Here is a 25,977-nt window from a genome sequence, read left to right on the forward strand (position 1 = left end):
TTCACAGATAATAGAATTTATAAAGCCCTTTACAGTTTGCAAAATGCTTTAAAATTTTGACTCATTTCATTTTCACAACAACCTTGGAGGTAGGTGCTATTAAGAACTATTTTTTATTTAACAAAGTTAATTGATTTACCAAAGGTCATATAGCATGTAAGGGTCTGAGGCTGGATTTGAACTCAAATCTTCTTGACTCCATTTAAAATGTTTTAACCTGTTCCACCTACCTTCCTCACAGGTTTTTACACAGTGAAGAATGCAAGGAAGCTTGCAGACTTCTTGCTTTTTTTGATCTTATAGGGCAGTAGGGTCTAGTGATGTCCGATCAGAGGAGGAGTCATGCTATCACTAACCTTTCTGGGTTCATTGCACATTACTCCCTTTCATGCACTCTGAACTAGAACCAGATCTGTGAGCTTGCTGTCATCACACTTGATATTCTATATCTAACTCTTACTTCCTGGAATCCCTCCCTTTCTTCAAAGCTACCTCAAGAGCTACCTCTGATTCTCCTCCCCACCCTTCCTCTCTACCCCAATGTTACTATAGATTTACTTAAACATTTTTATTTTGTATTTATTTATTGCTGTACATATTCTTTCCTCCAATGGAATGTAATATCTCTGAGGGCAAGAATTGGCTTTGCTTTTTTGCCTTTTTATTCCCAATGCCTAGTACATAAGTATTAAATAAGTGGTTATTGAATGAAGGTGTGAAATGAACATTTTAAAATTCTACAGATTGTGGAGCCAACTGTCACAAACAATGTAAAGACCTCCTTGTGCTGGCATGCCGGAAATTTGCAAGGGGGGCCTCCATGGGAAGTGGTCATGGTTCTCTTCCAGGTAGTCCATCGTTACCTCCAGGTAGGACACTTCTTTTTCTCTTGATTTCTAGATGCAACCCTTCTGATTCAGATTCCAGTAATTTGAAAAAAACAAAACAAAACATGCCATATTGGTCCCAAATATAGGATATACTTCCTTCCCCATATTGGCTCATATTTAATGTGAGAATAATCTAGAATGACTTTTTTCCAGTATATTCCTAGACATGCCTACATATATATATATATTTTTTTTTCTCTTTCAAAGAGATATCATTTTAGGGGTAGCAAATATTCAAACTAATATTCTAGAACGAGGGTTCTTAATTCATCTTTTTGTTTTTGGAAACCTTTGGCAATTTGTTAAAGACTATGAATGCCTTCTAAGAATAATGTTTTTAAATACATAAAATACATAGAATTGTGAAGGAAATCAGATTGAAATATAGTTATCAAAATACTGAAAAAATAAATTCATGGCTTCATGATTTCCTTTAGTTAAGAATTCCTATAGTCTAGAACATTTATAGTATGTTGTAAACTTTTAATAATTGGCAGCTTGATATTGGTTTGTGGTCCAGTCTTGTTGAAAAAGAGATTTTTAAAGTAGGATTTTGCTCGTCTTCCCTCTTGAGATACCAGGTATAAGCTAGAACCAGGACTGTAAAGAGCTTTCAGTCAATGTGCTGTATTAAGATCAATGGAAGGAACTAGAGATATCTAGCTTAGAAAAGAGAAGATGGGAGCAGTGGAAAAGGGGCATGATATTTGTCTTCAAATATTTGAAAAGTTGGCACATGTCATGTTCCATTTTGCTAGGGAGTGAAACCAGGAGTAATGTGTGGAAGCTGCATGGGGGCAAACTGAAGCTTGATGTCAGGAAAAAAGTTTACTGAACTCAACTCAGAAAGTGAAATAGACATTCCGTAGGTGGTAAGACCACTTCTCAGGTGTGATGTAGGATTTTTTATTCTGGTTTTATTCTGGTATTCTAGGTTACACTAACTAGCTACTGTGGTCTCTTACAACTCTAAGATTTTATATTTTCTATGATTCTGTATATTAAATAATATCAGGCCCCTTTCCCCTTACAGCTCAGGATGAGGTATTTGAGTTTCCTGGTGTTGCTGCTGGACATCAGGATCTGGACAGCCGAGCCATCACCCTGGTTACAGGTTCTTCTCGAAAGATTTCTGTGCGCCTTCAGCGAGCCACTACTAGTCAGGCCACTCAGACAGAGCCCATGTGGCCTGAGCCAGGATGGGTTGACTCAGGAGCTCATACCTTCCCCAAAATGAAATCCAAGTTCCATGGCAAAGCTGGAAAGGACAAAGGCTTTGCCCGATGGGAAAATGAGAAGCCTGGGGTACAGGCCAACTTGAACATGATGACCCAGAGTACAGAGTATGAACTGGACCAGAATGGAGCAGACACCAGTGAAGCCAACCAAGAATGTGAGGTTGGTGTTGATGTACAAAAATAGCATTAAAATCATAAGATTATAGACTTACATTATAGAAAGCCAGAGGGTGTTAATCTTGTTTCATTTTTAAAATTAAAAACAATTAAGACTGGATCTCTTTATCTCACCTAGGCTGGAAGTATAGAGGCTGCTTAGTAGCTGATCCCATTATTGATTTGTACTGGAGCTTTAATCTGCTTTATTTCCAACCTGGGCTAGTTATCCCTTCATAGGTACCTTGATTCCCCATTCCCCCTACCTCTCACTCCCTGGGAGTCACCATACTGATTTAATGAAGACAGCTGATCAGCTCAGACCAATGCTGCTGAGAAATCTCAGGCTCAAGAGAGTTGATCTATCAATCTCAACCTCCCCGGTATGAGGGCTTATAAGCAGGTATCACCAATGTCCTGCCTACACCCTCCATTGACCAGGAAATTAAGATCCAGAGAGATTATATGATTTGCCAAAAGGTAATAAATGAATGTCAAATGCAGGATGTGAAGCTACCTACTGTAGTATCAAACCTAGTGCTAGTCAGATTTCTTCTAAGGAGGCAACATGGAGTAATAAAACATATAATAATACCTGAGTTCTAACCCTCTCTTTATCACTTACTGACTAACTTTGGGCCTCAGTTTCTTCACCTAGATTCTGAGAAGATTGGACTAGAAAATTATTATGGTTCATTCCAGCTCCATGACATGATTGAGAGCATCATGCAGATTTCTAAGGAGAGTCATATAGGTTTTTCTCAGTGGATAATATTTGCAAATTATTCTTATTTTTTCTCAGTGGATAATATTTGCAAAATATTCTTATTCTCAGTGGATAATATTTGCAAAACCTAAAACCCTATATTAGTGCTTGATAGTAACACATGCCCAACTAATGCAAATGAACAGTGTGGGTGATGGAGGGTTTTTGTTTTTGTTTTTAAGAAAGGAATTTAATATATTTGTGGATGGTTTCAATTGTTAGGTCTTATTGTATGACAAAATCTGTCTCTCTATGCCTGTCACTATTGGGTCTCAATTTTGCCCTTTGGAAAAGTAGAGAAGCAGCAATGCAATGATGCAGAACAATTCTGAGGGACTCATGAGGAAGAACGCTATGCACATTCAGGGAAAGAACTGTGGGAGTAGAAACACAGAAGAAAAACAACTGCTTGATCACATGGGTTGGTGGGGATATGATTGGGGATGTAGACTCAAAATGATCACCCTAGTGCAAACAACAATATGGAAATAGGTTTTGATCAAAGATACATGTAAAACCCAATGGATTTGCATGTCGGCTATGGGAGGGGGTGAGGGTAGGGGAGGAAAGAATATGACTCTTGTAACCAAGGAAAAATATTCTAAATTGACTAATAAAATAAATTTTTCAAAAATTAAAAATTAAAAAAATAAATTTGACTCCAATATTTCCATAGACACTAGATGCCTTTGTCAGAGAAGAAAGACACTTTCTTATTATGGGGAGGATGTTTTATACTTCTAATGTTATTATGATGCCAGAAGAGCAAATGCCTTTGCTTAGAGCTGTGTCTACTGGCTTGATCACATGGTTCAATGGGGATATGATTGGGGATGTAGACCCTAAGGGATCACCCTAGTGCAATATCCATAATATGGAAATAGGTCTTGTAAAATGTAAAATCCAGAGGAATTGCATGTTAGCTATGGGAGGGGATTTGGGAGAAGGCAAGAAATAACATGAATCTTGTAACCATGGAAAAATATTCTAAATTAATTAAATAAAAATTTCAAAGAAAAAAACAATTAGAGAATAAAATTAACTTTTTCATATGATAGTCCTTGAAATATTTAAATACATGCCCTCAATGAATCCCTTCTGTCTAGGCTAAACATGTCCAGTCTGTTCAGTCTTTTCTCATATAAAATGAGACATTAATATGAAAAATAATCAAGGTTTTAGTACACTGTATATGTAATATAAGTCAAGGATTATCATATGACAATCAGGAAATGAATACAATCTAATGTTTCCTTTTTAAAAAGCCCAATATCTAGAGTTATTTAAGTAAAAGGAATATTCCACTGTAGTTTGTCCTAGAGTTCTATTTTCATCTCCTGGGTGCTCCATTTGAGTAAAGACTTTGATAAACTGAAGATCACTCAGAAATGGGTAACCAAGAATCCAAGTTCCTTAATGGCAGGAACTATTTGCCTTTTGCCTTTCATCATTATGCTGAACACAGTGAAAGCTTAGGGTAGTAGATGCTTAATAAATACTTGTCCAGGATGGTAAAGGGTCTTGTCTTCATGAAGATATGTGGAAGGAACCAAGGCTTTGTTTTATTGGAGAAGAGAAGACTCATGACTGTTATCTTCAAATATTTAAAGGGCTATCATAAGGACATGAGATCAGTTTAGAATTGTTCTGATTAGCTCCAGAAGGCAGAATTAAGGGTAACGGGTAGATTATGAGACAGATTTTAGATCTGACATGAGGAAAACTTCATAATCATTAGAACAATCCAAAAGTTTAATACGTTGCTGCTGGAGGTAGGGAGCTCTCTATCCCCCCCAACAAAGGCCAGATAACTACTTTTTAGATATGTTGTATAAGGGTTTCTTATTAAGTTATGGATTGAATTAGATGGCCCCTCAAATTTTGAGATATTCTAATATTTTCTCATTTCCAGATCCTTCTCTATTCTTATTCCTCTCTTTGGGACACAATTCACTTTGTCAGTGTCCTTAAATTGTGGCAACTGGAATTAAACCTAATGTTTAGATGTGACCTGGCCAATAGAATATGTTTAAGAATATTTCCTCCCTTAATATGAATATGAAATTACTATTATTTCACCTTAAGTTTGCCTAAAGCTTTTAAGCAGTCATGTCTGAAATCCCCAAGTCTCTTTTACATTACATACAGTCAAACCAGGGCTTCTTCCATCCTGTCCTTTTGTATTTGTTTTTGTTTTTTTTTTAATGTATGGTCTTATTAGCTAAAAATAGGTCTTTGAACCTATTATACATAGTAAGTTTCATCTTCCTCATTTTTATTTTATCATAATTCTGGCTTGTTGAGATCTTTAAAAATCTTATTTCTGTGATTCAACTGGCCAAATCATTCAGTTTTATGTCAAGTTTGATACAGAATTCCTATGACTTCATCTGAGACACTGAAAAAAATGAAGATCAGAACCATGTGGCCCTAAACAAGAGACTTCTTTCCAGATTGCACTCAATAATAATTATGAATATTCCAGAATGCTTTAAAATTTATGAAGTGCTTTTGCTTTTTATACATTATCTTATTGGAGTTTCACATACAAGCCCTGTGAGGTAGCTACTGAGCAAAGACCCAAAGACCCTCAGCAAGAAAGTCCCCAACCACATTCCCCCTCCTTTCTCTCCCTCTTCTCTCGGTTATGTTTGTGTTCATTACCCCCAAAAACCCAAGAAAACTCTTGTGTATGTATCATGCAAACTGGGCAAATCCTTGTATTGTATCATGTAACCTATGGACACCCCCTGATGCTCCAGTGAGATGTATCTGTTAAGTCACTGATGTATGACCGACTGTATTGTGATCCTTAGAGTCCTCTGTTAACCGTTACCTGTTACCATGTAAACATTGCCTGTTACCATGTGTATAGAAAGTCTGGGAAGCAACATGAGTCTGATTTTCTCCCCACTATAAAAATCCTGACTACTTCTGTTAAAGTGCCTTGTTTGCTAATCTGCAAATCTCATCTTCCTGGTCCTTCTTATTCTTCTCACCACCTCCTTGTGGACCCCAGACTGTTGTAATTGGCAGGACACTGGCTGGCCAAGTCCCTGTCACTTACAAGCTACTAGGACTATTATTAGCCCCATTTTATAAGGCTAAATGAGAAATCTGAGATTCAGAAAGTTTAAGCATTTGTAAATAGGGATTGTTTTCTTTCTTGATGCTTGTATCTTTGGCCCCTATTTGTAGTGCTTGTCACACAGTAGGCAGTAATAAATACTAATTAATTCACTAACCAAACTAGTTAGCAAGTATCAGAGATGGATATGAATCTAGGTCTTGACTCCATGTCCATAACTTTAACCATTATATGACACTGCCTTCCATCATTCAATGATCTTTGACGGTAATCTCAGGATTTCTCTATTACGCATGGACTTACCATTAATGAGAACATATCTATGAATTTGGGAGCCAGTAGGGTATAGTGGAAAGAGAATTGACTTGGAGTACTAGACCTGCATTCAAAGCCTGACTCTATAACCTGCTGTCACTTTGGGCAAGTTCTTGAAACTCTCTGGGCTTCAGTTTCACTGTCAGTAAAATTAAGGAGTTTTCTGATAATACTGTGATACTTTTTGCTGGGGGAGGAGGGTGGAGAAGTACCATACTTACCTAAAATGTATAATTTCACTTTCAAATAGGGCAGGGACTAATTCATTTTTGTCTTTTGTCTTTCCTTGTCTCCCCAGAGCTAGCCTAGTGCCTGGCACAGTGGTTCAGATCTTAATAAGTATTTGTTGAATATACTTGAATATCCTATGATGTGAAATAATCGATGTATAAAATACTTATCCTCCCCAAATGTCATCCATCTTCACTGACAGGAACAAACAAACAAGCCAGTCTTAGTTGTGAAGCCTCTTTTGTCTACTTACACACATAGCTCTATTGTCTGCTCTTTCCTTTGTCTCCACCCCTCTTTTCTGGCCTTCTTTCTATTTGTCCCGCCTGATCTAAGTTGAACTGTAGCCTCTGTTTATTTTAAAGTGTCTGAGAATTAGTCTTGCCCTTTTTCTCAGTCAGACAGATGTCCTTTTATTTTTCAGGCTAGGGTGAGATTTATTGAGTTAGCCTTTGGCCCAGTTTGAGAAGAGACCTTGGGTTTGTTTTTTGTTCTCCTCAAAATATTTCAAATAAAAAGAAATGCATTATTTAATGACTGCCCAACTATTCCATGAGGAGTTCAAATCTTCTGAACATTCGCTCTGAATGAGGACACTCTCTACCAAGCCTTGGGTGTCTAAATTGGAGAAAATGGGTTTTAGAGTGGAGATCTGATTTGCAAACACTTGTTGAATTTTGGAGATCTGGAAATCTTACCTTTACCAGACTGTTGCTTGTTTCATGGGAGACTGTGAATCTCTCATCTATCTGTCAAGTATTTGCAGAGCAATCAATCAGTCACCTGAAATTCTCAGCAGGTTGTGGGGGAGTAGGAAGGTTGAGACTGTGTAAAAGTCCGTTTTTCTCTTAAAAATGTTTTTGATTACATATAATTATTTGTCTATCCATAATTATGGTTATGTAGAGTATAACAAATGTGTATTATTTTTCCATTAGTTGTTCCCATGTATATACCCACTCTCACCCAAAAGCTAGCCCTTGTAACAAATAAAAAATGTCAAATAAAATCAACTTTCCTAATAATCTGATGGTACAAGTGACATTCTGTTCCTTAGCTCTTTATCTCTATTGAAAGAAGGGAGGCACATTTGACAAGAAACGATAATTGTTTCCTGGGAATTTATATAATTATAATATAGAATAGTTTGGTGTAGTAGCTATAGTTTGCTTCAAATTCAGAAATACTGGGGTTGAAATCCTGCCACGTCCTGGCTGTGTGATCCTAGCTGAGTCATTTTGAACTCTCTCAAGGGTCTAGGAAGTGAAAAAGCATTGACCTACTTAGATGGAGTTTCTTTACCCAATCCCTAATTATAATGGAAGCCAATGACAAAAATTTAACATGTACTCTGAGGCCTCTGAGCTTACTAACTTTCTCCAGAATTCATTTTTTACAAACTCTCAGAGAATACACCTATTATGTTAAGCAAAATTCCCTGATATAATCAGTATTTCATTTGGTTTGCAGGATGGCTGACCCTTGGATATGGAAACTGAATGTCTAATGAATTTGGTTGTTGGATGAAGCAAGATGAGGAATCCTGAAGACCATATTCCAACTCTGGGAAAATGATCAAAAAAGTATTCCTGCCTTGTGAATTCATCAGATCATCCTGTCCCAATGGTGTGATGGAGGATCCTGTCTGTGCAGCACAAAATCAGTGTATTATTTATTTTTTCCCCAGTAACTGATCTGTTGAGCATTTCAGAAACAACAGTGAAGACTACTATATACCAACTCTGATACTCTTGTTTTTTCTTTCTTTGAAGCCATTTGTCTGTGGGTGAAAAGAATGCTGTTTGTGCATGCACTACCCATTCTCTAAATATATTTGCTTTTTTCTGTGAAAATATTATTTTATCATTTTTATAAATTTTGTGAGGGTAGAGATCAAACAAGTGTCAAATCTTTTTGAGTTGAAGTAGAGCTCTAACTAAAAATTCTAGTGCCCAGGGTAAGCAACAAATCAAATTCAGGTGGGCTAGGGAGGAACCTGGAGAGAGGAAGAGACTGAACTTCAGACTCTCCTGTAGTGAGAGATTATTACATGGAAGGAAACTGCCAAGAGAGGGAGAAAGACAGGCAAGCATCAAGCAAGAGTTCACAGGAATAGATCTGCCTGGGTTTGAGAGTCAATCCATGACCAAACCAATTTGGTTTGCACTGTAAGTGTTGAACTCAATAATTGCCACCTGATGAAAGAATATAAATTCTCTCAGCACACTAAACTTTGGCTCTGAACATAAATTTCTGCCACTCCACTTGTGTTATGGCTTTAGGTTGAGTCCTTCTCCACATGCCCTCTTAATATTCATTTTGGAAGGCACCAGAATTTTTTGGTTCCTCTTTGGAAAATTCCAGAATAGATTCAATAAGACCTAGAATACAGCATTTCCTCTATGTGCTCATTGTCAAAGGGATGAACACATTTACTTTGTTCTTTTTTTATATGTACATCACCTAAGTTGTAGCCATTTGAAACCTTTGTGGAAGTCTCTAAACATACTCAGTACCTTATAAAATAGCACAGTTGTTCTAGAAAAAAAAAATCAACTCTATTCAATTAGACTGGGTTTAAAAGTCTTTTTTTTTTTTGGTTAAGTCCTGAAATGTTGCAGTCTTAGATGAGGAAATTTGAGGGGAAAAAATCTTAGCTACAGACAAAACAACAACAATGAAATGAACTTTTTTCTTCCTCCGGGAATCTTGTTGCTAAAAAAAGAGAACTCTTGGACACTCAAAGACAATTCTCAGTGTTCTTTCTTTGTAACTGATTATGTAACACCAATAAATAAAAAGTAGTTTTTGGAGAGAGATGATCCTCATTAGTCATCACCATCATGAATCTTTGAGTATTATGGGAAATGAGACACCTGAAGCATTGTATCTCTATTACTGTAATTGTTGATGGACCAAAAGAATTAAAGGTTAATTTTGCTGTTTTGTGACTGGATTTGGGGAAAAGTGCCCAGAAGAGAAGTCACATAAACAGTTCTGAAGGTACTCCTAGAGAATGTGCTCTTTACCAAGAAGACAGTGAGAAATATTAATCACAGGAGCGTAAATCTCAAAGAGACCTTAGAGATACTGAATGATTTGCCCACGGTTGAACACAAGCGGTAAGTAAATTGAGATTCAAACTTGTGATGACACCATCTTGGCAAAAACATAACTCCAGAGATAATGATGTTTGATGACCCTCATTATTTATATTGGAAGAAATGTGTTGATTAAAGATGTTTGCCACTATCATGGAAGACATCCATCTGGAAGATAGCCAACTAGAAGAATGATTCCATATAGGTGTTTAGATCCTTCAGATGCTCCTGTTTTCAGACAACATTGTGCTGATTATATCAACTTTCAGGACATTACAAAGACTATTAAATGGAAACTATAATCACTCAAAAAACTTAGTCTAATTATCCATAAGGATGAATCAAATGAAAAGTACTTATTGTTCAGACTGTGATCTGACTTGGGTAATCTCCTCCAAATTAAAGTTCATAACCGAATGAAAAAGAGACATTTATGGAACATTTAGCAATTACCTAAAGAGGTTTTCTCTAGAAATAAAGGATATTCAGTGAAGGGTGCCATATTAATTCAGTTGAGTACTTCTCTCTAGTTTGGGTTATGCTATTGCCAGATCTCAGTTCCCTGAGCAAATCAAGTGTTGAGGACAATTTCAATACATTTTAAAAAAAGGAACAACACTATAGCAAGGTCCTTGATTAATTCAGATAATGAATACTTTGAAGTGGTTGCATGTATTTATATATATACATATATATATATATGAGAGATTATACCTGTGATTTCATCGGTATATGCAACTCGTAAAGAGGAAACTTCCTCAAACTATACAAATTGGCACAATTTATGAAATGTACAGTTCCCTGATAGCAATGAGAAGTGCCTTACCCAGAGTCACATAGTATTGTTTTAGAAGCAAGATTTGAAGCCAAGTTTTCCTAATTGACTCAGAAGTTGTTTTGCCATCTACTTATAATGCCAAACTTGCTCTCATATGCATACACCAAGTTAGATTAATGTTTAAGGCCAACACTGTAAAAAGTTTCCATTTCTGTCCTCCACTTTAACAAAAGCAATGTTTTTGTTTTCTTGCCAATTATATTATGAATTTAATAGCTTCAATTATTTAAAGTTATTTAAGTGTCTATAATAGAATTATTTGGATAAAAATATTTCAAGATAGAAAATACTTTGAAGAAAATAATTTAGATTTCTTTCAATAAAACTACAAATGAATATTCTATCCAAATTTGCAAACACTAGGAAAGTAGCAGTCTGAGTGACTTTCATACATGCAGACTTCCATTTTTTATTTTATGAACTTAAATGAAATTCATTTTAATGATAAGTAATAGGCATGTGAGAAGCATATCCCTGTTAAAAATAACATAGAAAACTTTAAAAAGTCAATAATTAGGAATAATAAAAAACAAAGCCACTTAAATAGAACATTTTTATTTTCCTGCTGAAGGAAAGTTATATAATCTGTTGTTTTGATCAAAACATGCATATTTATTGGGATAGCATAAAATTATCACAAAACTTAACAATTGCCATATCTTTTTTTTTGCATGAGGATCAAGTGATCTCTCTCCTCTTTATTTCTCTCTTTCTCTCAAATCAAAGCTATACTCTAGCAATGTGAATTTGGTCTATTGATTTGTATTCATAGGACATAGTTCTGTGTTGCAATTTTCTCTTTTCATAAAGATTTTCTGTTTCCTCAACTTACTTGTAGCCATTTGCCATTCTCTTTCCAATCTCTGAACATCAAATGAATCTGACTACTGTTGCTGGCATTTTCTCAAATTTCCAGTTACACCTCATCATTTGAAAATATGCTTAAGTGTGTTCTGCATAGAAAGAACTTAAAGATTTAATAAAATCATGATTTATGCATCATCCAGAGGATTGTATACTAAACTAGTACTATACATTCGGTTTCATTTTTGAAGTATATAATAAATTGAATTGTTTCAAAGCAATTCTGTTTGTCTCCCTAAATACTTTCCTCCCTTCTCTGTGCATTACAAAGAACCTCTAATGCCATTTTGGCATCACCATTAGTAGCCCATCTCCCATATTACCCCCTACTTTAAAAAAATCTACCCATATAACAAAATAAGATTTCAAACAAAACAAGAGGTTGACCATGTCTAAAAATGTATGTGACATTCTGCCCTTAATCCATTACCTCTTTTAGGAGGTAAGATAGCATGCTTCACTACTGATCTGGAGTTGTTTCTTCATGGCTTTGTTTAATGTTTTTATCTTTCCAACTTATTTTTCTTTACAATGCTGTAGTCATTGCTAAACCATACCATATTGTACTTCACATCACCAAAATTCAGAATCAGTCACTTTGATAAGTGTGCTTTCACCTTATCTTTCTTTGGCCTAAGTACTATACCACTAGGCCACTTGCATTTTTGAATCCATTGATTTATCACTTTCCAATTCTAACTTCCCTATGTATGGTCTTCCTTTGTGGCTTTCTTATTTGAAGTATAGCATTTACAAAAGCTTTTTTCATTCATTCAGTCACTGTACAATTGTTTTCTTAATGATTAATCAGGTCATATGGATGGACACTCCTTACTTTCCAGTTCTTTGCCAAAACAAAAATGGCTGGTTTTGTATATAAGGGTTTTTTTTCTCTTTCTCTTTCTTTTCTTTTATTTATTTATTTTTTTGCCATAGGTGTAATAGTGATATAGTGAGGTCTAAAGGTAATAACAGGTTAGTAATTCGTTTTTATTTAGGACATGAGGATTTGGTCTGGGTGTTTTCTAGATATCTGGAGTTTGGGGTGGGAAGATTGTTGTTCTGCTTTCTGCTATTCTGACATACTTTGATAATTTTCCATTTTATAAAAAGAAATATATGTATATATATTGTATACACATACAATCAGGAAAATTAAGTATAGGAATGATAAAAGCATCTTAAACAAATAATATTTCTTATATATCTCTATCTCATTTAATATCTTAAAAATCATTTTAAATAGTATTCTCTTATGTCTAATACTCATATCTAGTTAAGTTAGAGCTCAAGGACTTCCATTTCAATGTAGGCCTGTCTTCTGGAAGCGTGTATTCCACGGGGCAAAAGGGGACATATAATAGCTAAACAAGTCTTGTGCAATACTGCCTGTGTCTCCGTGGTACTTGCATTTTCTTTTTTGCTATTTGTGATATTATTTCTTTTAAACTTGAAACTTTGGATTTTGGTTGATAGTCTTAGGAGTTTTTATCCTGTGGGTTTCCATATGGAGTTGACCACTGGATTCTTTCTGTTTTCATTTAGTTATCAAAGTAATTCTAAGAGATAAGGACAATTTTTGTGATTTCTTAAAAACAGATTTTTTTTCTCGTTCATTTTTAGGTACTCTTATGATTCTTTGATTATCTATCAGCATGTTCTCTAGATCAGTTGTATTTATTAATATAGAATTTATGTTAAAAATCTTTTGGCATTTTAATATCTTGTTTTTGTTTTTTAATGGAGACCTGATTTTTTACTTAACCTATTCTAATTTTTAGGGAGTTTAATTCTTGACAAAGAGTTACCATTGTCCCTTCCAAAGTGTTAGTTTTTGCTATTTTCCTTCCTTGCTATTCCATTTTGTATCATTTCATATTTTCCAGGCACTCTAATAGTCCTTTTTTTGCCAGGACATCCTTTAATTCTTAGAGGCTCTGAGATTTGATATAGTCACCTCCTTCTTGGTTTTCCTTTAAAGCTTTCCTCAAGCTATTTGTTGGCTTAGCATTTTCTTTTTATTCATATCCCTAGCCTCAGTTTCTGGATTGAGGATGTGTGTTGGAGTCAAACTCTGCTCCCATTACAGCTAGATGCCCTGGATAGTCCTATTTAATCCTGAGTTTGGTGGCCACACATAAGCTCCATCTTCTGTAGAAACTGTCTAGCTTTGTCACTTATTATGGTTTCAGCCTGAAGTCTCTTAGCATGCTGGGATCAGCACAGGCTACCTTAACATTGATCTAGACCAGTGATGGGGACCCTTTAAAGACCAAGAACCCAAACTGCAACCTCACACCACATGTCGGCAGCCTCCATGGCTTATCCCAGACAGGGGAGGGAGGAAGCTCTCCCACTGGGCTGCTGGGCAGGGAGTTGAGAAATGTCTTTAGGGGACATGAAGAGGGGAAGCAAGCAGCCCCCTCTGGCACACATGCCAGATTCACCAACACAGGTCTAAGCCTATCTCTTGCTGTATCTCTAGATTGCTAAGGACCACTCATCTTGCCTTATCATCTGCCATAAGAGACCACGGATATCTCCGAGGGCTGCTGGTCGGACCCTCTCTTGCCTCAAATGGGGCACCTGGGTCTTCCTGTCATGGTTCAGTCCCATCTCCTGCTATGGAACTAGGCTACTTTGTATTTTTTTTTAAAATAATATTTTATTTGATCATTTCCAAGCATTATTCAATAAAGACAAAGATCATTTTCTTTTCCTCCCCCCAACCCCCATAGCCGACGCGTGATTCCACTGGGTATCACTTGTGTTCTTGATTCAAACCCATTGCCATGTTGTTAGTATTTGCATTAGAGTGTTCGTTTAGAGTCTCTCCTCTGTCATGTCCCCTCAACCGCTGTAGTCAAGCAGTTGCTTTTCCTCGGTGTTTTTACTCCCACAGTTTGTCCTCTGCTTATGGATAGAAACACTGCTAGTGTTTCTAATACAATGTCAAATAGTAGAGGTAATAATGGGCATCCTTGTTTCACTCCTGATCTTATTGGGAATGCATCTAGTTTATCCCCATTGCAGATGATATTAGCTGATGGTTTTAGATATATACTGTTAATTATTTTTAGGAACTACTCTTCTATTCCTATGCTTTCTAGTGTTTTTTTTAATAGGAATCGATGTATTTTATCAAAGGCTTTTTCTGTGTCTATTGAGATAATCATGTGGTTCTTGTTGGTTTGCTTGTTGATGTGGTCAATTATGTGGATGGTTTTCCTAATATTGAACCAGCCCTGCATCCCTAGTATAAATCCTACTTGATCATGGTGGATGACCCTTCTGATCACTTGCTGGAGTCTTTTTGCTAGTATACTATTTAAGATTTTTGCATCTATATTCATTAGGGAGATTGGTCTATAATTTTCTTTCTCTGTTTTTGACCTGCCTGGTTTTGGAATCAGTACCATGTTTGTGTCATAAAAGGAGTTTGGTAGAACTCCCTCTTTGCTTATGTCAAATAGTTTGTATAGTATTGGGATTAACTGTTCTCTGAATGTTTGATAGAATTCACTTGTGAATCCTTCGGGCCCTGGGGATTTTTTCTTAGGGAGTTCTTTGATGGCTTTTGGATTTCATTTTCTGATATGGAATTATTTAAGAATTCTATTTCTTCTTCTGTTAGTCTAGGCAGTTTGTATTTTTGTATATATTCATCCATATCATCTAAATTGGTGTATTTATTGCCATATAATTGGGCAAAGTAATTTTTAATGATTGCCTTAATTTCCTCTTCATCGGAGGTGATGTCCCCCTTTTCATCTTTGATGCTGTTAATTTGTTTTTCTTCTTTCCTTTTTTAAATTAGATTGATCAGTACTTTGTCTATTTTGTTTGTTTTTTCAAAGTACCAGCTTCTTGTCTTATTTATTAAATCAATAGTTCTATCACTTTCAATTTTATTAATTTCTCCCTTATTTTTTAGGATTTCTAGTTTAGTTTTCTGCTGGGGGTTTTTAATTTGATCGCTTTTGAGTTTCTTTATTTGCATTTCCAATTGATTGATTTCTGCTCTCCCTAGTTTGTTAATATATGCACTCAGGGATATGAATTTACCTCTGATTACTGCTTTGGCTGCATCCCAAAAGGTTTGAAAGGATGTCTCACCATTGTCATTTTCCTCGATGAAATTATTGTTTCTATGATTTCTTTTCTAACTAAATGATTTTGGAGTATCATATTGTTTAATTTCTAACTAGTTTTTTATTTGGTTTTCCATGTACCATTACTGATCGTTATTTTTATTTCCTTGTGATCTGAAAAGGCTGCATTTATTATTTCTGCTTTTCTGCATTTGTATGCCATGTTTCTGTGACCTAATGTATGGTCAATCTTTGTGAATGTGCCATGTGGTGCTGAGAAGAAAGCATATTCCTTTTTGTCCCTATTTATTTTTCTCCATATGCCTATTAATTCTAATTTTTCTAAGATTTCATTCACTTCTTTTACCTCTTTCTTATTTATTTTTTTATCTGATTTATCTAAATTTGATAATGGTTGGTTCAAGTCTCCCACTAATATGGCTTTACTGTCTATTTCTTTCTTCAATTCTCCTAGTTTCTCCATTAGAAATTTGGGTGCTATATTATTTGGTGCATATATGTTGATTAGTGATATTTCCTCATTATCTAAAGTCCCTTTTAACAAAATATAATTACCTTCCCTATCTCTTTTAATCAGGTCTATTTTTGCTTTGGCTTTATCAGATATCATGATTGCCACTCCTGCTTTCTTTCTGTCAGTTGAGGCCCAGAAGGTCTTACTCCATCCTTTAATTCTGACCTTGTGGATGTCTACCTGTCTCATGTGTGTTTCTTGAAGACAACATATGGTATGGTTTTGGATTCTAATCCATTCTGCTATTCGTCTACGTTTTATGGGTGAGTTCATCCCATTCTTTCTTTTTCAGCTTTAACTTTTTAATCCAGTGATTTATTTTAAATCAGTCCCCCTTGTCCCCTCCCTTGATATGTTTCCTTTCTAGCCACTCCCTTTTTCTTCCCTCCCCCTCCCCCCTCTCCTTCCCTCCCCTTTTGTTTTCCCTCCTCCCCTCTCCTTCTTGGTTTTCCCTTCTCCCTACCCTTGTTGGGTAAGATAGAATTCAAGATCCCAATGGATCTGGATGTTCTTCCCTCTCAGAGTTGATTTCCCTGAGAGTAAGGTTTAAGTAAAAACTCTCTTCCTCTCCTTCTTATAGGAGTTTTCTTTCCTTCCCCTTCCTGTGTGAATCTTTGCGTGAGAAAGATTATTCTATTTGGTCTTTCTTTTCCCCCTATTTACACATTACATTTTCCCCACATATTAATATACATAAATTGATATAAATATAGTCCTTATAGAAGAGAGTTTGAATAAAAGAAAAAGATAACATTTTTCTCCTTTTCCCTTTCCTTCATATTTACCTTTTCAGGTATTCCATGCTCTTTGTTTTTCGATATCGAACTTTCCACAGAGCTCTGGTCTTTTCTTTGCAAAAACTTGGAAATCTTCTATTTTGTTGAAAGCCCATACTTTCCCTTGGAAGTATATAGTCAGTTTTGATGGATAGCTGATTCTTGGTTGAAGGCCCAGCTCTCTTGCCTTTCTGAAAATCATGTTCCATGCCTTACGGTCATTCAGAGTGGAACTTGCAAGGTCTTGTGTGACCCTGTGTGACCCTGATTGGTATTCCTTTATATCTAAATTGTCTTTTTCTGGCTTCTTATAAGATTTTTTTCTTTTGGTTGAAAGCTTTGGAATTTGGCAATTACATTCCTGGGAGTTGTCTTTTGGGGATTTAGTGTAGAGGGTGTTCTGTGAGTTCTTTCAGTGGCTGTATTGCCCCCTTGTTCTAGAATCTCTGGGAAATTTTCTTTGATTATCTCTTGTATTACGATGTCAAGTTTGCTGTTTATTTCTGGATTTTCTGGTAGTCCAATTATTCTTAAATTGTCTCTTCTCCCTCTATTTTTCCAAGTCTATGACCTTGTCGGTGAGATATTTTATGTTCTCTTCTAATTTCTTGGTCTTTTGGCTTTGCTTTATTAATTCTTGCTCTTTTACATGCTTGTTGTCTTCCAGTTGGCTGATTGTGACCTTTAAAGCCTGGTTTTCCTTTTCAGTTTGGTCAAACTGGTTTTGTAGATGCGTGAATTTCTTTTGCATTATTTCCCACTTTTCCTCCCAGAAGGCTTCCATCTTTTTGATCATTTCCGATTCAAATTCTTCATGGGTTTGTGGAGAGTTTCCTTTTCCTTTGGAAGGTTTCGGAGCATTTGCTTGTGTTTCCTCTTCTATCTCCTCTGTATTTTGTATTTTTGCTCCATAAAATGTGTCCAAAGTCTCCCCCTTCTTCTTGTTTTTCTTGGAGTGTTGAGGCTTTTCTGTGCCGTTTGTCATCTCTATCTTAGTGGTGAAGTCTAGCTTTTCTTATCTCTGTCTGATGTTCAGAGGCTTTAGCCCCAGGCAAATTGTCCGTTCGTGGGTGTTACTGCTCTCAGTTCCCTCCTGATGCTTCTTCGTTGCCTTACTTCCACGCTCTGAACCTGGCTTGGCACTGTCCGCGAGGTATCTCAGAGCCTTTGTGGGCCAGAGAGGCCTGCACTCTGAGTGGGGAGGGGCCAAGGCTTCCCGGAGCTCTGAGTGCTCCAGATAGGATTAACTTCAGCTGGGTTGGATTGAGTGTGTCTTAAAGCAGGGACCTTCCCTGAGACTAGGAGGAAAGGATCCAGCCAGGGGGCTACAGGCTCCCCTCTATCTCTATTTCCCTGCTGTCTGGGTCCCCCCATGACTGGCTCAGGTTGGTTTCAGGATGTGGCCTTCTGAATAGCAGGCCCTGAGGCTTACTGTTGTTTTAGAAGACCCTGCACTCTGAGGAGGGAGGGCTTCTGATAGGATTAACATCCACTGGGTTGGATTGAGTGTGTCTTAAAGCAGGGACCTTCCCTGAGACTCGGAAGGATCCAGCCAGGGGGCTACAGGCTCCCCTCTATCTCTGTTTCCCTGCTGTCTGGGTGCCCCAGCGACTGGCTCAGGTTGTTTTCAGGGTGCGGCCTTCAGAATAGCCGGCCCTGGGGTCCTTTTGCTGGCTCTTAGGTTCGCGCTGCTGCCTCGGACTCAGTGCTCTGGGTTGGGGGGGGGGGGTGAAGGGTCCTGGGACCTTCCTTCTGCCTACCCCTTAGATCCGAGTGATCTCGGGTTCTGGCTTTTGGGGGGCCGTACCTTTTGATCCAGGTCCAGGAGGAGGGTTCCTGGGATCTATCCTGTTGTTTGTTTTGAATTTCGGTGTCCTAGGAGCATACAGTTTGAGATTGGTAAGGAAGGGGTTTCCGGAGATCTGAACTTTAGCTCTCTCTAAGCAGCCATCTTGAACGGAAGTCCCTACTTTGTATTTTTGTCTGTCATCTACTCTGCATTATCTCTGCCCAGTACTTTCATAGGATTCCTAAAGGTTTTTTTCTGTTCAGTCTTGATTTAGATGAAGGAGCTTATACTAGATTCTCCTTGGTTTTATCACTACTACTCCTGTGGTATGTTTAGAACTTGACGGCAATGTTTGTGGAGAATTTGGGCTCCTGAAGTTACTAAAATTTTAATCTCCTATCATGTTTTTTAGCAATTACTGATATTCACTGAATGGTTACTGAAAGTATGACTCTATCCCGAACTCTTAGAGAAGTAAAATTTATTGAAATTTAGAAGCTATAGTCATTTTTTAGGTTTTTGTCTTTTTTTTTTTAATTTTAGGGGTGGAGGGCCAATAGAACCATAGAATCTTATAGCTGGTAAAGAAATTAAGGGTAACCTTATTCATTATTTTCTTTTTTCAGAAAAGGTAAAGTTCATACATAAACTTTCTTTAGAGTTATGAGATTTTATTTTTAGCCACTACTGTTTTATATCACCTTCAGAGATTTTGGCTTAGCAATTTTGATGATTTTTTTCCTACTCTATAACATCTAATCCAATTCAACATGCAAGGTAAAACAACTAAGGCATTCAGGAAATGTTTCTCCCACAGGAGGTGGTACAATAGCTCCTTCTTTAAGGAAAAGAAGTTGAAGAGATGAAACTGAGGAGGTAATGTATTCTAGACATTAGAGTTGAACAATTTTAACTATTCTTGAAAATGAATTTCTAAATTTATGCCAGTTTCTTCCCTCTGAGTGGATGACCCAAGAATCCAAAGGAGAGAAGCCTTGCCAGGCAAAATCTTTGCCACCATCTTGTAGAATGTGTCTAGACAAATCTGAATTCTCTCTGTGAATCATTTGAAGACACTTTTTTTTTTGTGACACTTGAAAACAAATCTTTCAAATGCAGTATACAGCTCTGCCTTCCAAATAAATGCTAGATGAAAGAGATTTCTAGTGCATGACAAAATATTTCAAAAGTCTTTCACTTTATTGTTTATTTTGCTTGTATTGCAAGATACATCTTGTTTTATTTGTAGTCAGCCAAAACCCAAAATGAATCATCTAATTAAGAAGCAATAATGCTAAAATCAAAGTGAAAAAGACAACAAAAAACTAGTTTTAGAATCTGAATATAATATAGTTGAAAATAAAACATTCTCAATTGGTACACTATTTCATACATTTAAGAGTACTTTAAGATACTTAATTATTACTTTCTTGAAAAACTCTAGTTTTGTATATGGATTAGACAAGATAATCTTCCAACTCAGGTTCAATAGATAGTAAATTCCCAAAGGACAATAATTGCTTCTCATCACAAAGCTTTAATGGAATTCAGTGTATTATCTTATTATTTTCTATATTCTCCCCCCCCCCCCCCATACTTCTTTCTGAAGACAGACAGTAGCCAAAATTAATGAGAAGCATCCATGTTTTGGTATTTTGCTTGCCTACAGGGTTCCCCCCCACACACACATGCAACTTTACATACTTTAGCAGAGTATCTAATTTAAAAAACTGTCCTTAAGAGTAAAAAAATAAAAAGTGCTTTTTTTCTTTATTTCCAAGATATGGACTTTGTTATGTTATTAAAATGTTTCAATAGAGGATATATAATAAATCATTTTGACCATCCACATTTCTCAGATATGCTCAGATGCTCTAATTATTTAGATCCATATCTAGTAAAGGATACCTTTAAAAAATGAACTACTCTACCTTGATATGTAAACACATCCATTCCTGTAGTTCTTATGTCTAAGCAATTTTTCTTCATGTAGATTAGATGAAACATGACAGAACTGAAACCACATGGAATTGAAACAACACAGATATTGCCTCAACTTCATTATCTCTGCTTAGAATTAGCTTACAATGATCACTCAACAAGTTTTCAATGAATGTTTAGTACTATGTGCCCAGCGTTGTGTTAAAGTGCTGTCAACATTTCAGGCCACCTATACAGAAATGAAAAAGGAAGCGGATTTATGCTCTTAAATAATTTTTGTATAAAATCTTAGCATCCTGTTTTAGTCATTGGTGTTAGTTGAAAAAAAGAATTAAACAAAAGGTTCTGATTGTCCTGGTCTCCTGTTTGCTCAAGAGAGAAAAACACTTAAGGCTTCACATTTCAAAGGCTTCCTCCTGGGAAATACGTACTTCTTATTTCCTCATGAGTATTTTTTCTGAAAATTTTATTCAATACATGGTAAAAAGGACTTCAAAGACTATGTCCTAATACTAATATGTATACTTTACAATATTAAAGAAATTTATTTTATAAGAAAATAAGACACAGTATGCTGCAGTTGATTTACTAGTTTTTAGAGAACTGGAGTTCTATTAAAAAAAAGAAAAAAGCAAATAACAGAAATATTTCATTTTTTTTTTTTGGTGAGAACATGAATTTTTCAATGCATCAAAGAAAAACTGATCATCTTTCTTCTTAAATGTTGTCCATGTTTGTAACATGTATATATACCATATCATGTTCTTATATATCCATAAAACTAGGTATGAAGATGATAAATCATCTTTTAAAAATTAATTGCAAGAAAACTGTATTTAGTGGGTAGAATCAGAGTTTCAAGGAAACTGTAAACTCAGTCGAGTATTGCATCAACATAAGTATACCTGAAATACAGAAAAATACTATAAAAACTTTCAACTGTAAATACAAATTTAGGTATTTAAGGGAATAACTATTAAATAACTATTAAAAAAACTATTAGGAGATCAAAATTTAGTAAGTTCAATATAGGGATTAAGTACATGCCATCTTTTCATAAATCATATATTTACGTTTTTCCATTTGTGACCATTTAGGAAAAATGTCATGTCTTAGAAAACACAAAAATGCTTAATTAGCATTTGCTTGACATATGTACCAATAGCTACCCCCAGTGGCCACAAAGTAGTCACTGGATTAATCTACTTCAGAAAATCCTATTAAGCAGAAAAGGTATTAGATAGAAACTTGAAAATGAATTATATGTCAATTGTACATTGACCAACCTAGCTACAATGGGAAGGTCATTACCAAAAGGTTGGACACTAAGCGATGCATGCTTTTGCTTACATCTTATGAATACTGGGTATTAAACATAAAAAAAGGGTTAGAATTTGTATTGGTATTATTTTTTTAAAAAACCCTTACCTTCTGTCTTTGAATCAATACTATGTAATGGTTCTAAGGCAGAAGAGTGATACGGATTAGACAATGGGGATTAAGTGACATGCCTAGGGTCACACAGCCAGGAAGTATCTGAGGTGAGATTTGAACCCAGGACCTCCTCTCTCCAGGCCTGGCTCTATCTACTGAACCACCAAGCTGCCCCAAACTACTTAATTTTTCTGAACCTTGGTTTTCTCATCTGTAAAATGGGAAAAAGAACATCTATAGGAGCTCCTTCCCAGGGTTGTTGTTAGACTCCAATAATCTATGTAAACTGCTTTGTAAACCTGAGAGATATTATACATTTCAGCTACTATAAGTAAATGAAACAGGGAGAGATAATTAACATATTCTTGTATACAAGGTCCCAGGATCTCTAATTTTTCTAGTAACTGTTTCAAAATAATCCATTAAATATAACTAATCATTGAAATAAAACTCCAACAAAACAGAACTCACGGATACTTTATTGCTCACCTTTCATACAAAGCACACCTTCAGCCATTTTCTTTCACAGCTTGACAATGTTTATGTACACAAAAACCCAGCAAGAAGCATCATGTGGATTTCAGTAAAGAATAATGTAAAACATCAACTCAGCCAGGCTTTTGTTTTCTGCAGCAATATTAAAGGGCCTCCTCCACTAGGCAACATCCATCTTCCTACTTGGTAGTGCATTTCTACAATTAATTTAAAAAAAAAAACCCAAAAACAAAACAAAAAGGCACCTGCCCAAAACAAACTATCTTGTATTTGCTGAGCTAGTGGTATTAACTCGTGCATAAGACAAATTTCAGTTTGCTGATCCTTCTACTTAACTTCAAGTAAAAATAAGGTTGTAGGAAAAAATTGTTTTGGATGGATGCAGGTCAGTTTGCGTTGCTATACTTAACTATATGCCTACATACTAGAAGTTCACAACTTAGCTTGATTTAATGCTCTTTGCAGATTTTGGCCATATTCAAGGTCTTTAGAGTTGAGCAAATTATAGTTTTTAATGAACAGAAGATAAGGCTACTGAATGTGCTATATGCAGAAGAGCTCATATAATAGAAACACACCTATCACTTTGATAGTGAAGCAAATATGTATAATCTCACTCTGAATAGAAAAGGCCAATTATTAAGAGCAGAACTGTACTTGGAAAATATGTACCAGAATATATAAGCAAAATATATAAAAAAGAAATTATTAATATAAAGAAAGAGGGTTCCCTAGTGAAAATCTATAAAGAATCTAGGAGAATGCTTATTTTCAGAATTGTATATTGAAGACATTGCTGGTACCTTCCAAGTAATTACTTCAAAATGTTATGCATGTTCTAACTGTGGTATTAGTCTAATCATTAAACATAAGTGGCTATTTGTATGTTTGTTTTTTTTTTTTTGGGTAAATTTGGTGGGAAGTATGTATATCTCAAATAAAGACCATTAACTAAACCCATAAAAAAAAAAAAAAAACAGAATTGAATTTCAACTTATAATTTCTTGTTTAAAGCAGGATTTTTCTGGCCTTATATGGTCTCATATTAGTTCAACTAGATATTTACCAGGCCTCTAAAATGAAGTTTCTATTACTTGAGCTCTGCTGAAATGTAATCTTTAGTAGCCTCAACTAGAATACTGTCTTCCTTGTCCAAATCCAGAATGATTATATTGATAACCTCCATGTTGGAAATGTTGCTCAAATTGACCCCCCTGATTATAATTCTGGCCCCCTCTTGCTCCCCAACCTCCACCTTGACCTCCACGCCCTCTGCCTCCTCGACCACCCCTCCCTCCTCGACCACCTCGTTCACCATGGTGCCCACCACCATCTTGGTATCTATTGTCCTGTTGGTAGCCACCACCCTGGTATCCACTTCCTGTATATGAAGATGATTGGAAGCCACCATAACCACCTCCTTGGTAGCCACCACTGCCACCATGGTAGCCACCTGTTTGGAAACCTGAATCTCGATAACCGCCATCTTGATAGCCACCTCCTCCTCCACTCCCTCCATCTGTCCATCCTCCTTGATGTTTATTTCCTCTTCCACCCCCTCGACCTCCATGGTCATAACTACCACGTCCACCTCTTCCTCCTCCTTGTTCATGACCTCCTCGTCCTCCATATGACTGTTCATGACCTCCTCGTCCTCCATATGACTGTTCATGACCTCCTCGTCCTCCATATGAATGTTCATGACCTCCTCGCCCTCCATATGATTGTTCATAACTGCCTCTTCCTCCTCCCCTTCCTCCTGTTTGGTGCTGAGGTCCATCCTGTCTTTTCTGCCATGGTGGCATCTCTGGAGGTGGAGGTTCAATTTCATTGGGTCTACCACCTCTGTCAGGTACCCTGCCCATCAACACCTAAAAAAACCCAAAAACTATTATAAACCATTTAATTTCACAAACAAAAGATGGCTACTAAGAAAGGCAATTAAGTTATACTTTTGTGGTTATCTTCACTATATCCTAAATTTCTGATATTGAAATTGATCACAATGACAAATTACACATATAGTGCTTTAAGGCTGGCAAAATATTACATATACACATAAAGTACTATATATATAAAACATACACATTTGTACATTATTTTTATATTTTCTTTGATTTCTGCAATAACCCTATGGAGTAGGTGCTGTAATTATCATAACAATTTTATAGATAAGGAAACTTAAGTTGAGAAAGGTTAGGTGACTTGCCCAAAGACAAGTAGTTAATAAATAATTAATGCAAGGTATAAATTCAGGTTTTCCTAACACCAAACCAAGTGCTGTGTTTTCTACACTATGATGACCCTCAAATTTCATGAACCCAATGAATAATTAAGTTCTCAATTAACAGTATTAGAATTCATGGAGAGTAAGGGGGGGTGCAATAGGGGGAACAATTTGGTTAAATTACCACAATGGGTAACTAGTTTGTTGGGTTATTATAGGATGAATAATGGTGGCCCACAACCTCTTTTTGAGGTACTTCTGATGAATAAAAATTCCCTTTGGTTTTCTTGGAGGAGACTGTAAGTCAATTCTAGAACATAAATGTTAGTAATTGTTTTTCTGATGAGATTCTTTGTAAACTTTTTCATTATGCAAAATGATTGTTTGGCTCAACAATTCTTATATGAGAAACTAAATTGATGAAGAATATTTATTGGAGATGGAGGAATATAGCTGAAGAGCACTGATCCTAGAATCAGAAGGATTTCTGTTTCTGACAGTTATATGATCCTGGACAAGTCACTAACTTCTTTTGTGCCTCAGTATCTCCATTTATAATATGTAAATAACAAGGGTTATTAACTATCTCACAGAGTTATTTTGAAAAGATCTCTTTGTAAACTCCAAAATTTAATTCACTCAGTCTTAAGATGCAATTGGACAGACTATTGATTGAGTTAGTATATCAGTGCATATATCTTAAACAAATATTATACATGGAAAATGAATGAGTTTTAGAATTAAATAGAAGGAAGAGTGGGGATAGATTGCAACTATAAATCTGTATAGCACTTTTAACAATTCAAGATATTCCTTGAAACAAAAGGCCATCTTTTAAAAATCAGTGTTCTCCCAGTGATTTTATGTGGCTAAAAATCATGGACCACCATAATTTCTAGAGCATCAAAATTATAAGCGACTCAGGGAAAGGTGGAAAGATGTATGGTAGGAAAAAACTACACAAAAAAGCAACACATTTAGAGCTAGAAGATACCTTAGAGGGCACCTAGTATACTTCTTGTCACATTTTATAAGTAAGGAAACTAAGGCCTAAGAGGTAAAATTGATTTGCCTGAGCTTCATACAGGTTATTAAGTGGCAGACCTATGATTACAACTCATCTTTATCTTATTTCAAATCCATTGTTCTTTCTAATCTACTATTCCCTACCACATGCAATATATTGCTAATGATTAATTATT

The 25,977-nt window shown here is 36.0% G+C and overlaps 2 protein-coding genes across 11 annotated transcripts in view; one reads left to right on the forward strand and one right to left on the reverse strand.

Moving 5' to 3' along the window:
• RASGRP3 (RAS guanyl releasing protein 3) overlaps positions 1–9,499 on the forward strand; it is a 155,254-nt gene extending 145,755 nt beyond the window's left edge. For 5 of the 8 annotated variants that reach the window (XM_007476066.3, XM_056813263.1, XM_007476064.3 and 2 more), the window contains 3 exons: positions 744–869; positions 1,906–2,288; positions 8,155–9,499. In XM_007476066.3, the coding sequence (XP_007476128.1) occupies positions 744–869; positions 1,906–2,288; positions 8,155–8,163 (518 nt within the window). In that variant the 3' untranslated portion in view covers positions 8,164–9,499. The remainder of the gene's footprint in view (positions 1–743; positions 870–1,905; positions 2,289–8,154) is intronic. The other 3 variants (XM_056813266.1, XM_007476068.3, XM_056813265.1) reach the window with 1 other exon arrangement.
• Positions 9,500–22,514: 13,015 nt separating this feature from the next.
• Positions 22,515–25,977, reverse strand: part of FAM98A (family with sequence similarity 98 member A) — a 41,870-nt gene continuing 38,407 nt past the window's right edge. For all 3 annotated transcript variants that reach the window (XM_016428199.2, XM_007476069.3, XM_056813268.1), the window contains exon 8: positions 22,515–24,419. In XM_016428199.2, coding sequence (XP_016283685.1) covers positions 23,676–24,419 — 744 coding nt within the window. In that variant the 3' untranslated portion in view covers positions 22,515–23,675. The remainder of the gene's footprint in view (positions 24,420–25,977) is intronic.

Source organism: Monodelphis domestica, chromosome 1 (genome assembly GCF_027887165.1).
Source record: "Monodelphis domestica isolate mMonDom1 chromosome 1, mMonDom1.pri, whole genome shotgun sequence".
NCBI lineage: Eukaryota > Metazoa > Chordata > Mammalia > Didelphimorphia > Didelphidae > Monodelphis > Monodelphis domestica.